Below are 15,158 nucleotides of genomic sequence, written 5' to 3'. Positions count from 1 at the left end.
CACTGGTGGTATCAATGGTCACAGGGGGCAACGGTGGCTAAGTGTGTATGATGCAGGACGCAGGGCCTTACAAGGAAAGCTGTCTAGTCATTCGGATGGCACGAAAAACTGAGTTGGAATTCAATATAAGAATAGGCCTTAGCACTAGCACCGCTGTCAGGGCAGTTGGCACAGAACAGTAGGACGTCAAACTTAAATTTCATTTGATTCCATTTCATATACATATACCATAACATTAACTGAACACTGTCAAACAGAAAATGAAAGAGAGCAGCAAGCTGAGGGTCATAAAATGCCTGGATGATTTTCGTGTTCAAAACCAGATTTATTAGTATAGAAATTTATCACTGTGAGTAGCAATTTAAGGTTAATTTTATATTTTGAAAAAATTTTCATCTCATCTGATGAGAAATAGTGAAATTTTATATTTTATATGATATTTTTCCATTTTATATTTTATATATTTTTCATTTTATGATAATTTTATGAGAAATGACGAATTTTATGAAAATATGATGTATTTATATGGTCCCTGATGTTTCAAAAAATTAGTACACGTACAATGAAAGTAGTTGACATATAATAAGGAAATGCTTACTGAAAATTAAATTAATGAGATCTGCTGAATCCTACACTTTCTAAATAATGACAGTGTTGCCTCTTGTGTAATGTTATCTAATTTTTCACAGGTGAATCCAAGCTACATGTACATGACATGTATGATGTATGTACATGTACGTACAATGTACTCAGCTAATTAAGAAAACAAAATCAAAACATAAATAACAAATACATGTAATCTCCCAGTCTGTATTCATTGGATTAAAGAGGTCCATAAATCAAATGTGTGAAAATATTAGTGCACACTTAATTCAATCCTGTACATGTACATGTGTACAGTACTTGTATAGACTATAAATAACATCTTTTAAAATAAACTGGACATTTGGAATAAGTTTATTAAGTCTCAGCCAGTCTTACATTAGTTACATGTAAATAAAGTCCTCATAGTGTCATAGTCATATTTCTAACAGATCAAGTTTTCTTCTGGAACCTGCACAAGATATCAGGCCTTGAAATAATGGTACGGACCCTGACAAAATGCTAGGAAATAATCAACTAGTAGGCTATAGGTACATGAATTTTGAATTTTGTGCCCAACATGTTTCAATTGGCATTTGATTGAGAATGGATATCACCATTTTGAGAAAAGAAGGCAACAGGATACATGTTCCATCTAGATTTACTCTTGTAAACATGTATTTATTTATGAAAAGTTGCCATATATAACAAATTTAGTCTTAGTATGTATCTTGGCATGTTGGAAATCTGATAAAGAACAAATTGTTATCATTCTTTTACAGCAACAGGGTAACAGTACCGGTAGGGTACCTGCATTTTATCTATGACAAAAATGTACATGTAGCCTACATACATGTGTCATGTACAGGGTGGTCAGATATTTCAGACTAATACAATACATGTATGTAAATATATTACCTGCCCTCTGTTCACCAGTCCTGTCGATTGTAGTACACGTTCTAAACCAGTTCTACCATCTTTTATGTGAACGGCATATTGGTTTATGTAAGTTTTTTCCGAGGCAATGAACATAAAGTTTAACAGCAATAAAGCAAATGGGAACATCACACTGCCATGATTCTTCAAATAACACACACAAAACATAGGGATTTTTTAAAAACTTAAAACTGGATAAAAGGTATACACTCCCCCCAATGAACAGTGACAGTTCATGGATTGACTAGTCCAATTCTGTTTTAAAACAAATCGTCTGCTATATAGTTGACACACAGAATGTACCAAATGGGCCCACAGCGTAAGGCCAAAACAAAATGATTATTTACGAACTTATTAAAATGTTATAAATAGAATTGTTGACGCAAATCATCAGCTAATCTGGACAGGAGTGTAGGCCTAAGTCACCTAAGTGGAAAGAAAAGCAAGTTATTGAAACAAAATGTTCACTTTGATCTGTCAAAATTCAGTCCACTCCAGTCATCCGGAATCATAAACTAACATTTCAGTTATAATTCCATGACCTTTTTCAGTAACAACTTTAAGTGATGTCCGCCTCTTGGCCGGAACTAAAAAGACAACACACTTACTACGACACAACAACACGTCAACGCTAAGACATTCAAGCGTATATTTTGGCTACACAATGTCTTTGCTTCAGACATACAGTATTCAGCGCCCTGTGACGGATAAACTCATCAAGGGAAGATAACTCTCTCTGATTATCTAGTCCACGCATTTGTTGATAGTTGTGGATTTATCATTGTGATTGATTTATGGGCTATATGTAGGCCTATATGGTTATGAAATTGCCCGATCTAATATAATATTATTTTATACATTCATACATCAGTTACATGTGATGCATGCATTATTATTTTTAGGAAGATATTATTGGAAACTTTGAATGTGACTTTGGATTTAGTCCCGATTAAACAGTACCAGTAACCTGAAGAACATGTTGTTAAAGTAATATGTAGGCCTACTAGTACTACTCTAAAATGTCAACCCCTTTTCTGTGCATCACTAAAGAAACTATTAAAGATATAGTTACATATTATTGGTAATTACCAGGAAAATTTAAATTAGAGCAATTTAATTAGCTGGATATATATTATTTTTTTTCAAACTATAGTACAAAACTAAATCCATTTGAGCATTTCTAGAGTCAGAGTGGATAACTTGCTCATGCACTCCTAGTACTATCTCAATCAAAGGCTGGTGCAAGAGGCACTCTATTTTACGTCATTCCATGGACCCTTTCAAATTAACATCTGCCAAATCAATACATACACTTTACCTTTATTGTCATCTCATCCGAGGGAATAAACCATTTTCCTTTCACAGCCCATTTGTCCTGGTCCATTTCATTCTGGAAAATTTCGAGGATCGAACATCGTATCTTCTAGTTAGTGAACAAACCACTGTGGCTCGTGTCGTTATCAGGGTATTAGGATATTAATTTTCAGAAGATCAAACCAGTGGACCTTCTAGAATTATTCTTTATCTTGGTGACTGATTTATAATTCAACAGAATAAGTAGGGTATCATTAGGGATACTTGACTCAGTATATACCCTTTGTTTGACATGTCTGAATAATTTCATCAAGGGATGTATGAATTCTGTGACATTCAGAATGTGTGACAACCTCGGCATTATATTGCGATATGCAGAAACAATGACCTGTTGCATGAAGAATTCATCAATAGTAGGACTGTAGGAGTGCAGAAGGTAACACACCACACAACTAGATAACTCAAAAACCACCAGAGTGGCCAGCTAACCTGGAGATTCTGTGTTCGATCCTCCCATGATGTTGGCTGAGAAATCTAGCATGGCTCTCCTTGTCAGTGATGCAGGACAGCTGGACTGGCATGAGACAATGTATAGTCGTTCGGATGGGATAAAAAACTGAGGTCCCATGTACTAATTGGCATAGAAGTAAAAGAACCATTGGCAGATGGAATTTGATATAAGAGTACGTTGAAGTACCACTGTCCTGGCAAAATTTCCCTCATAGCCCACAGTATGGCGGTGCAAAACAGTAGAACATTAAATGCAATTTCATTTCTATCGATCAATATCGATTTATCCTGTAAGTTTTTGAAGTACACAAGAATTTTTCTTGTCAACCACCGTTACTCTCACTGTATTTTTATCATTTGTTATTTTCAGAATTAATGCGTACTACAAAATCAACGTGTTAAATCACCATGGCGATGACGATTCTAAGAAGATGTTGTAGAACACTCAACCTGGTGGTGCTTCAAAAATCCAGGCCCATATATTTACAGAAATTTCATCGGCTCTTGTATGCTGCAATAAATGACAGACACCCATCGCATTTCTTACAGGCAAATTCTTGCCAGATAATTCCTGTCCATTGGCTTCAGATTGACACTAAAGCAACTGTGAAGATTAATAATAATGTTGTTAAAGTTTTGGAGGAAGAAAACGAATATTTTCATGGATATTTAGAGAGCTCCCCTGTATATAGAAGATATCTTTTAATAGCTCCAGACCTTGGCAAGCCTAGCGCTGAATCAAAATCACAACTGTATGATTGGGATTTACGTCAATTTTTAGTCAAATTATCAACGGAACCTAGTGAAGAAAGATATAAAATGATTTCTTATAATAAGTTTGGAAAGCTCTTTATGGATTGGAGTGATAATTTCCAGAAACTGTCGGACGAAGAGCTGTTTTTAGACTTGAAACTCCTATCTGTGTTAAATCTACGTCTCGGCTTCACCAAACCTCTTAAATCTATTGCCATATTGGTAGGTACAGTTTGTAATGATGAATTCATTAAACGGATGCCATCTTGGAGTGTAGCTCAGATCTTAATGGCGGCCGATTTGTTCTATAATCTGAGGTGTAATAACATCAAAAAGTTCACCTTCCTCGACAAAATGTTTTTAGAAATTGAAAAAAATTTGAGTGCCTTAGAGAAAGAAGACATTATTATGACCCTGTATTATGCAAATCTTCGTAGAAATTGTACTTTTCATTTCTTGAATAAATTAACGAGGAAGGTATCGGAAGCGTTATCATTGTGTACACCAAGTGAAGTGGGAATAATATGTCTTGGTAATTTTAAATGCAGAAACGTACAGATGACGCCTTTTCATTACATGCTTCCTCAGTATTTAATGGAGAATATTGATAATATGGATTCTATGATGGTTTCAGCTATTACAAAATTTTTGACCGGTTCACATGGTATTCGTTTTCTCACAAACAAATCGCAAGATTTAAAATTACAATTACTTTTTAAACTTGCGCAAAAGGCACCTGAATTGGAAAATGGTACACTTTTGAAAGTGTTAGAAATGGTCGAACGTGCGAGGTGTATCAATTTGAAGCTTGTCAGACAATTAGAGTCATTATCACTGAATTCTAATCTACGACAATGGAGGACAAAGGATCTAGCTAAAATGTCTTTTTTGATAGGAAACTTTTCAACTATTATTGAAAATCCTGGAAAACTATTGGATAATATTATAGCTGAATTATTAATGGCAGACAAGAAAACAGAAATGCAAGAATTTTTACCAGTTGTAAGTTTAGCACTAGATGGCATGGCTCGAGTGGGAGTGTACCCAGTGGAACTGTTAAAATTATTGTATATTGAAAATAACTCAGAATATTTATATGGTAAGAACTGACAGTAAAAGGTTAAAACAGCTATTTAAAATCTCTGAACATCATTTGAGAGATTTGCAAACTACAATATTGTGAAAAATGAATTTCTTAGATAAATGAATGAAATGGGTTTTAACGTGCTACTTTTCTGCTTCAACAGGGCTAATGAAGACAGGCCTAAATTTGAATCACTTGTAATTCAGTTCAGAGTGGAGCAATTTGACTGAAATTTTCAGCCTATGTCCTTTATATTATCTAGTTTTTAACTGGCACTCTTAATCTCATCTTCCATAATGTATCTTTAAACCATTCTTATATTCCTTTTAGAGATTCAACTTTGACAATATTGTAGTTTGCATGGGACTAAAATTCATATAAATGACGATCAGCCTATTTCTAAATGAAAGATAAATAAATATACCAAAATGACTTCTGAGTCTAATCATAAAAAAATTATTTTTCAGATAAAATAATATTGTACTGACAATATTGTAGTTTGCATGGGATTAAAATTCAACTTTGAAAATATTGTAGTTTGCATGGGATTAAAATTCAACTTTGACAATATTGTAGTTTGCATGGGACTAAAATTCAAATAAATGATGACCAGTTTATTTCTAAATGAAAGATAAATATATAGTCAGAAAATGACTTCTGGGTCTAATCATAAAAAAATTATTTTTCAGATAAAAAAAGTTACAGTATTACATTGTACCAGTTGTTAGATAGTATTAGAATAGAATGTCCACAGATTCTTGAAGAAATTTCATCACCATTTGTTTCAAATCTGTTTGCTAGGGTATGTTTTTTATATAAAATAAATGATCATTTAGATTTATTTATACATTTAATTTGTAGGGACTACAGTAGTAAATGTCATAAGGGCGCCATGGTGGCTAAGTGGTAAGACGCTGGCTCGCTAGCTTGGAGTTTGCGTGTTCTATTCGTGCATTGGCTGAGAAAGTTCATCTGGAATTTCCAACATGGTTTCCCCTTGTTAGTGGTGCAGAACGGAGGGCCTGACAAGGACAGCTGTCTAGTAGTTTGGATGGGACAATAAACTGAGGCCCTGTGTATACATTGGCGTGCACTTAGAAGATGCCATAATGCCACTGCAGGGGCAAAATTTCTCTCATAGCACACTGTGTGGCGTATGCCCATATTCATTAGCCCATTATAGGAGCAGAACAGTAGGCCGTTAAACCCCATTTCATTTCTTATGTCAGCCGCCCAGATGTTTGATTGGGCTTGGTTTGGTGTGGGATATAGACTTTATAGAAGCATCTAGGGTGATATCACAGGTAAGCCAGATAGAGAAATATGTCAAGTGTATATCTTAACTAAACCATCTGCCAGCTTGTTGATAGGAAATGAAATGAAATGGGGTTTAACATCCTACTTTTCTGCTCCATCCGTTGTAATGAAGATGGGCATAAGGGAAATTTTGCCCGGACAGTTGCACAACAGCCTACTCTCGAGGGTTCTTTTATGTGCGGGCCAATATTATCATATCATTCGAATAGGTAGGGGTGATCATGTGGGTAAGACGCTGGTTCCCTATCCTGGAGGTCGGGTGTTCGATCCCTGCATTGGCCGAAAAAATTCATCCAGATTTCCCAGCGTGCTTTCCCCTTGTCAGTGACAGCTGTCTAGTCGTTCGGATGAGACGAAAAACCAAGGTCTCGTGTACACATTGGCGTGCACGTAAAAGATCCCTTGGTAGTTGGAATTCGATAAAAGAGTAGGCGCTAGTGCCACTGCCCGGGCAAAATTTCCCTCATAGCACACTGTATGGCGTATGCCCGTCTTCATTAGCCCAGTATAGGAGCAGAACAGTAGGATGTTAAACCCTATTTCATTTCATTTCATTTTGAATAGGTAGAAGCTGTTCCTTCAAGGCCACTGACCGGGGAAACCATGCTGGCAGATCCTGAGGAACTTTCTAGACCAACACTGAGATCAAACAGATCAGATATGTCGTCGTCGTGATAGCGGGTGGTTAGGGCCGTGTATTGTGGCCAAAAATCATATTGCAGTATTTTTATACTTCAATAAAGTCAGGGTCTATCACACAGCACCGTTTTATTTTGTTATAGTTTTATTGTTTATATAACTCTTGGACACGGCAAACCCTGTAATATGACTGATTATAATATATCGATACAGTGTATCATGGATGATCGTATTGTAATATATTGATATAGCAATATTCCTGAGCAGCCCAAGGGGTGTTGGTGATAGATCCTGTTTCCTACCAATAGGAAAGACATCTCATTTAATGTCGAGAACCACTCATCCTCTGCAATTCCAAGCTATTATTATTTTACCAGCAATTAGGCAAATATTGTCCTTTACATCGAATATGGCTATTAGAAAATAATATATTTATATGTTTGGTTATATTTCAGAAAAATGATATTCAGGGAAAAATTCGTTTACGCCTGCCAGAAGCTAAAAAGAATTTCTTGAAAGAACTGAGTGATACATTAAGAGTTGTATTCGGAAGAGGATTTGTTAAAGAAACATCTGTCCTGGCATTTGATGATAATAGTAAATAATATTTATATCAACTACTTGTCATTCATCTTGTGGTGTTCGACCGTCAACTGATCCAGGTTAATGCCAGTCTGTCATCTATGCAAGCTGTGTGTTAGATTGTACAGGATGACAATCAGAACCAATAAAAATTTTATTAAATCCTACAGAGGCTTGAAATTTGCTGGACTTAACCTTCGGGTCACGGAGGTCATTTGGAGCATATTTTGGAATGAACATGACTTTTATGCAAAGCGACCAAGATAACTGAAACTTTTGGGAATGATTGTACACAGATTTGGGGGGGTTGGATGGCCCAATGGTTAACACGTGCGTGCTGTATCATAAAGCCTGTCATTGAGTCAACTGGCATGGTTTCGAATCCCCGGTTGTACATGACAAGGAGTAGGGTCGCCTGTCCAACCTCGTGGGTTTTCTCCGTGTCCTCTGGTTTCCTCCCACTGCTAAAGACCCCTACGCGCAAGCGAATTATTGAAATAAAATTAAACCATATGTTAGTCCCGAAATGACCTAGTTTGTGTCGAGTGGACGTTAAACCCCATTTCTCTCTCTCTCTCTCTTGTACACAGATTGAAGTAGGATGTACATGTCTATTCTTGCTATTTTTCTATCCAACTGTTAAAGAGACATGCATGCAAGTAAATTACCATAATGATAAAGACTTAGCATAACTAAAAAATATATATTTTTTTTTTTTAAGATATTGAATTGTGTGTGAGTGAAGATGGTGAACCTATTTTAGTTAAAGAGTGGGAGAAAGACAATAATATGGCCAAGTAAATACGCTTTCTTAAATTTTCATTTATCTGACTCAACTTAGCTTTACGTAGTAGCCTAATGTGTGTCATCAACACAAGGTACAATTTTATGAATACATAATTACTGAGTTTACTACTAAATGACGTTTCGACGAGGATACTCTTGATATGTTCAATTTCTAAATGCCAATCAAAGAAAAAAAATGTGTCATGTACATGTATAAGACCAAGTATGCGGAACATTTCTGTAACATCATTTGAAATTAAGCAATATGGCTGGGATTTTATATGACTAGGCTGGTTTCAAATTTCTGACAGTTCAGTGTGATTGTTCCATTGTCTCAGGGAGTCAATGTAGTCAAGGTGGCTCAGTGATTAAGATTTGACTGACTAACCTGAAGGTCCCGTGTTCTATCCCTGCGTTGGCCAAAAAAGGTTCTCAGGAATTTCGAACATGGTTCCCCCTTATCAGTGGTATAGGACAGAAGATCTAGCAAGGATAATGTGTAGTCATTTGGAAGGGACAAAAACCCAAGGTCCCATGTACACATTAGCGTGTGAGCACGTAAAAGAACCCTTAGCACTAGCAGTTGGAATTTGAAATGAGTAGGGCGTAGCGCGACTGTCCGTGAAAAATCTCATTTGATTTCCATTGACTCAATCCTTTAGCAACTGGTACATGTAAATATTGACTACTCCGGTTCCCTAAGAAACTAGAGAAAATGGATCTAGACAAAGTTTGAAGACGCCAAGAAGTCACAGAACTATATGGTCCTGATATAGTTAACAGTAATTTACATGACTCATAACTGATACAGTTCACAGTAATTTACATGACCCATGCCCTGATGCCCTGATATAGTTTACAGTAATTTACATGACCCATGCGGGTTGGGGCCTTAAAGGGAGCAGTAATTTAAGGTCAGAAACATTTACCTGTTTTACTTCAACTTTAAAATCTGATCTACAGCTAGGTCTTCTGCTATATTTTGTTTTTAGATGTAAAAGGCTACGATTTGTTATGCTGACTTCCATTGATTTCTATGAAGTTTTTGATGACGAATATCAATCAAGGTTCCACATCAAAGGTTTTACTTACATGAAATTACGTCAGATGAAGAAACTAGGATATATTCCTATTCCTGTAAGTTTTATTTATATATATATATCGAATTTCATATGCAAAATTGAATTCTTATCTATGAAAAATAAGGTATTGGAATACGTCTGCTATTTCCAGGTCTGATCTAAAGTGCCATGGCATTCTTTTTCAAGAGTTATTTAAAAATTTTAGTCCTTTATTCATTCATTCATTCATTCATATAATCTCCAGGTCCTCTGGTTCCTTCCTAGAGCCACTGTGGCTAAGTGGGTAAGACACTGGCTCAAAGGCCTAGAAGTTGTGTGTTCGATTGAGAACAAAATGTGTTTCGACCGAAAACAGCGACCAGACATGGTTTCCCCTTGTCAGTGGAGCAGGTTGGAGTACCTGACAAGAACAGCTGTCTAGTCGTTCGAATGGGAAGAAAAACCAAGGCTCCATGCATACATTGGCATGCAGTTGGAATTCGATTATAAGAGTAGGCCATAGTACCGCTACCCGGGCAAAATTTCCCTCATAGCACACGTATGCCTGTCTTCATTAGCCCATTCATAGCAGAACAGTAGGACATTAAACCCCATTTCATTTCCTCCCATTAAAGACACCTACGTGAAAGCAAATTGTTGGAATATAAGTGTACCATGTTAGTCTCCATATGATCTACATTGTGTGAAGTGGACTTTAAATCATATCATAAAAAATTTGTTTTGTTTCAGGTTCGTGAGACCGATTTGAGCCAGTCCTCGGATAAAGGAAAGTTTATTAAACAGCAAATTCAACAAGCTTTAGAGATTAATAAGAAATAAAGTTATATGAAATATAGATTGTTTTTATATGCTGATATCTAATTACTGTTAAATTATTTCAATGACATTTAGTAATTGAACTGGAATATACAGGTGATATTTCTATGGAATACAATTACTGCTTATTACTGAGCGATGTTTGGACTAGGCTTCTCTAGTCATTATCAAGCAATGATAAAATATAACAATACTTGGTTAATACAGTTATAAGCAGTAATTGTATTCCATAGAATTGTTACCTGTATATACTAATTACTGTTGTCTATTTACATAGTATCTCTTTGAAGTTTGAAGTCTTATCAGATGGAACAGCGATATATTTAAAGAGGGGGAGGGGAGGGATTAAAATTTTGTTGCAATAAACGACCGTGGAATCTCATTCCAAATGTCCCTGCTCTACTCAAGAAGATAGTTGTTTGTTTGTCCATTCCACTTTTTGGAACACCAGAGAACCCATTGAAAACCAATATCTACAAGGTTGTAGACAGCCCTACTGAGTTTCGCATACATGTTTGAGACTGATACCATCCCACACACGTTATACCAAACTTCATCGACTTGACTCAATGAAGGGAATTATTATTATTGTTGATTGATGTAGCGCTTCATTACACATGAGTGTTTCTAAGTGCATTCTCAACAAAACAGGACAAGGAGTAGGGTCTAATGTCCAAACTCGTGGGTTTTCTCCGATTTCCTCCCACTGTTAAAAACCCCTACGCACAAGTGAATTATTGAAATAAAATTGAATCATATATTAGTCCCGAAATGACCTAGTTTGTATCGAGTTGATGTTAAACCGCATTTCTCTCTCTCTCAACAAAACAGTTTAAAAACATTTCTAATCCCCCAAGGAACTAGTCAAAGAATCCTGTAGTAGATAAATAAAGAAGAGAAACAAGATATATAAATTATTTCTTTAATAACAAGCTGTATCTAACAATAAATACTAAAACAAATTTATGCATTATCTTCAACCTCGCAAACACAATTAATTCATTCCTAAAAATTTATCAAAATAGACGGATAGACTATAAAATGACACAGCACAACTAATGAATTAGCCTAAACTTGTAACCGAAATAGAGAGTAATATTTAATGCAAAAACAATAATCAAAACATAATTTCTGCAAATGAATTATTTAGCAAATTGAACACTTATCAATGATTTTATTTCTGACATGCTTTTCAATAGCAGCTTTATAATGTAAACAAAACCCTATCTTCACTAACTCAGAGAGATATATATATATATGGTGAACATATATATATATGTACCATTGCAGTAAGCCTTTTTGGCTTTTAAAGAAAATAAACCCAAAAAACACATCCTTAATGATCAAACGCCCATGTATTAAACCATTCAGCCACTCAACCCTGCAGAGACAACACAGGACGTCCCCAGATATACGAACAATCAAGCAGCACACGGCCACATACTTACATCCTTGCTATATGTAGGTTACATTGATATTCTTAAAATTTAAAGTATTCTTATATTAGGTTCCAACATGAAATCGTGGTGATCCTTTTAGGTCTTATCATATATTGAGGTAAAGTCATGGCAATCGTATCGAAATATACCTGCACGTACCAGATCGTGGGCTCAATAAGGACATTCCTATCGTAATGCATCTCGCACCAAAGTGGGAACCTAGCAGTAACAGTTAGTACTATTGTGTTAATGTCTGATATGAAATAAATTGATCATTAGGTAAATAAGCATGGATTTTAATACTTATATCAGTTACAATCATACTCTTAAAGTTTAAGCATTCCACCGGTAGGTACACATGTAAATAAACGCAAGCAGTTCATTACTAATACTTTCATAAATTATATCTTGAGCAAGGTTAAACATTAATTTACACAAAATTTGAGGAGGTTCATAATTTTTTTAACACTTTACATTAAATTTATTTGCAATTAACCAAAACTGAGTATTAAAATATTTTTGCACAACGTCAAGCAAAGATTTCCTGGCACAATATGTTCAGTTATCATCAGACATCTCACTATCAGTTTCACCATGAGAATCAGCCAATAATTCCATCAAGGTCTGAAATCGACTTGCAACCTGAAAAAAATAAATCGAAAGAACTTTAAATTATTTTACACTTCTGTTTTTTCAGCTATCAAATGTAATGGTGACAAGACAATTTTATAGTTTCGATCTGTTTTGAAAAATGAAACGAAATGGGGTTTAACATCCTACTTTTCTGCACCAACTGGGCTAATGAAGACAAGCATACATGTATATGTACACCATACAGTGTGCAATGGAGGCAATTTTGCCTGGATAGCTCAGCTACTGCCTATTCTTATATCAAATTCAAATTGTCATGTGTTTTTTTACGTGAATGCCAATGTGTATGCAGGACCTTGGTTTTTCGAGCCATCCGAATGACTAGATGGTATCCCTGCCATTTTGGTGGAAAAAAGGGGATAGCCAGTGCGAGCCATGTGACAAATGCATGTTGGAGAATTTTTCCCAGACAGCAATGTGTCCGTCTACATGCACGCAAATGTGTATCTCATTTTTTCTTGTCCCATCCAAACAACTAGTCACATTTTCTTTGTCACTCCTGACAAGTCAGAAGTGGGCTTGAAAAAAGTGCTGAGTAGAATATGTTTGTTTTACAATGTAAATCATTTTGTACAATTGAGGATAAACAACAAAACGAGACGAATGAAAATGAAAGTAGTAAATAAATCAACATGATTGACTGGTGGCAGTGGTGGAGTAGAATATGTTTGTTCTGTACAATGTAAATAATTTTGTACAATTGAGGATACACAACAAAACCAGACAAATGAAAATGAAAGTAGTAAATAAATCAAACTGATTGACTGGTGCCAGTGGTGGACTTACACTGTCTTTACATCATCACCATAAATAATGTTGAATTATATTGCCATCAGTGAGCTTAAACCTGACAGTCTAGATTAACCCACTAATCTTTAAACTTTTTAGTTCAAAACATATCTGATTTGAACAGGTCTTTGATCTTTTAATAGCCAATTTATTAAGTAACCACCTGCACACTACTCCCATGTACTATTTTGAGCTGATTATTTTTTTTTATAAATTTGTAACTCCAATAAATGATAATTTTGCTAAAAAAAAGATATTAGCAATTTTCCTACTTTATACTAATATATCTTTCTAATAATACAAATTACTCATTTCAAGATACAGTAATCAACATTTATTAAAAACTTTCTATTTTAAGATTTGATTCTTTTGTTAGACAGCGGCAGTGTAAAAAAGGTAAAGGGTTTATGGTTACATCACCATAAACTTGTTCATTTGAAGATTAACAAATGGTATTAAGGTTATTTTCTATGGTATTTTGTATTCTACCAGAGTCATATTCATATAAATAAAGAGAATTCACCATGCACAGATTCGTGAGCCAAAGGGTCAGTCATCTTGTACCGAGGTCCTGTGTACACATTGGCGTGCACGTAAAAGATCCCTTGGCAGTTGGAATTCGATATAAGAGTAGGCCGTAGCGCCGCTGCCCAGGCAAAATTGCCCTCATAGCACACTGTATGGTGTATGCCCGTCTTCATTAGCCCAGGTTAGGAGCAAAACAGTAGGACGTTAAACTCCAATTCATTTCATTTACAGAGTTAAAAGGAGGGTTTCGCATTACTGCTGTGAAACAGATTGGCATAGCTCGAGTGTCCACAGAAAAAATAATTGTATGTTGGGCCCTTATTCGCAAAAACTTAAACTAAGTTACAACCGAAATTTTAAGAAATACTGCAACTTCATTGAATACATGTATATGCAAATTGATTTTTCTGGTCAGCCAATCGAATTGCAGTATTTCTTAAAATTTCGATTGTATCTTAGTTTAAGTTTTCGTGAATAAGGGCCCTGGTCTCAAAATGATATATTTTGTTGATAAAACTTCATTGTCCATTCCTATCCTGTGAACAAGTAAGAACCATATAGTTAATGGGTGTTTACAGAGCTGCATTAACTATAAAGCATCATAAGGATTTTTTTTATCCACTTGCAATCTCGATTTGTATTTAGTTGAGATGTCATGTGACATATATAGTCTACTTCAAAGTACAGTACTTTGGCGAGTTTATAAATGCATTGATTAGCTGTAAACAATTCTTGTGGCTGGACATACTGGTAGATGAAAAAAAAATATGATCTCCCATCAAATCGTAATTTATGGTTATCACTTCAGAAATCAGTGTCGATAAATTCGTTGGTTGTTGATTAGGGTAATCGATTTGAAATAGATGGACGTTAAAGATGAAAATTTCACTTTGGCTAATCAGTGGACGATAAAAATGCCTAAAATAAGCACATGCTTAGGGCATCATGGGAAGGAAGCACCACATAATATCTGCTTTGTTAGATGGTAAATTTAAGATATTGAATCTAAAAATTAATTAAAAACTTTCAATTAGTTTTTCATTGTTTTTGACTTTTCTTAGTGTTCCATGTACCTGCTTCGTCTCAATTAATAATAACATTATTTTACATCTTATTATAAGTTTTGTTCCACATTGAAAAATAACAATATATTTTATGGTTTATTATTGTATATCTTTTGAATTACATAATATGGGGGAACCGAAATCTGTTAAGTGCCTCCATGGATCTTAATTCCAGCCCTGGGTGTGTAAAAGAATGAACATACCTCTTGTGGTGTTTTATTACCAAGTTTTTTAGCTGTAACTTTGAATGTTTCTTCTACTGCACCATGTACTTGACACATCTCTA

The 15,158-nt window shown here is 35.2% G+C and overlaps 2 protein-coding genes across 5 annotated transcripts in view; one reads left to right on the top strand and one right to left on the bottom strand.

The window, feature by feature from the left end:
- LOC126819288 (furin-like protease kpc-1) overlaps nt 1-2,213 on the bottom strand; it is a 74,159-nt gene extending 71,946 nt beyond the window's left edge. The window contains exon 1 of one of the 2 annotated variants that reach the window (XM_050547262.2): nt 1,501-2,213. In XM_050547262.2, coding sequence (XP_050403219.2) covers nt 1,501-1,686 — 186 coding nt within the window. In that variant the 5' untranslated portion in view covers nt 1,687-2,213. The remainder of the gene's footprint in view (nt 1-1,500) is intronic. The other variant, XM_050547263.2, reaches the window with a different exon arrangement.
- Nucleotides 2,214-2,241: 28 nt separating this feature from the next.
- Nucleotides 2,242-10,423, top strand: LOC126819290 (uncharacterized). 3 transcript variants are annotated; one of them, XM_050547268.2, is made up of 7 exons: nt 2,242-2,505; nt 3,713-5,194; nt 5,869-5,981; nt 7,591-7,732; nt 8,439-8,514; nt 9,496-9,640; nt 10,315-10,423. In XM_050547268.2, exons 2-7 carry the CDS (start codon nt 3,751-3,753, stop codon nt 10,402-10,404), a joined length of 2,010 nt encoding a protein of 669 aa, XP_050403225.2. In that variant the 5' UTR covers nt 2,242-2,505; nt 3,713-3,750; the 3' UTR covers nt 10,405-10,423. The 3 variants fall into 3 exon arrangements, with proteins under 3 accessions (XP_050403225.2, XP_050403223.2, XP_050403226.2); XM_050547266.2 differs by having other exon boundaries at nt 2,242-2,599; XM_050547269.2 differs by lacking the exon at nt 2,242-2,505 and adding an exon at nt 2,636-3,268.
- Nucleotides 10,424-15,158: the final 4,735 nt, after the last annotated feature.

The sequence above is a fragment of the Patella vulgata genome, chromosome 4 (assembly GCF_932274485.2).
Source record: "Patella vulgata chromosome 4, xgPatVulg1.2, whole genome shotgun sequence".
In the NCBI taxonomy this organism is placed as follows: Eukaryota; Metazoa; Mollusca; class Gastropoda; family Patellidae; genus Patella; species Patella vulgata.
This window is presented reverse-complemented; position numbering and strand designations above follow the sequence as displayed.

Excerpts from the sequence above, each read along its gene's own strand:
- LOC126819290 (XM_050547268.2), top strand. The coding sequence starts at position 3,751 with ATGGCGATGACGATTCTAAGAAGATGTTGTAGAACACTCAACCTGGTG. Across the intron at positions 5,195-5,868 it reads TAACTCAGAATATTTATATG|ATAAAAAAAGTTACAGTATT; the intron begins GTAAGAACTGAC and ends ATTATTTTTCAG. Across the intron at positions 8,515-9,495 it reads AAAGACAATAATATGGCCAA|ATGTAAAAGGCTACGATTTG; the intron begins GTAAATACGCTT and ends TTTTGTTTTTAG.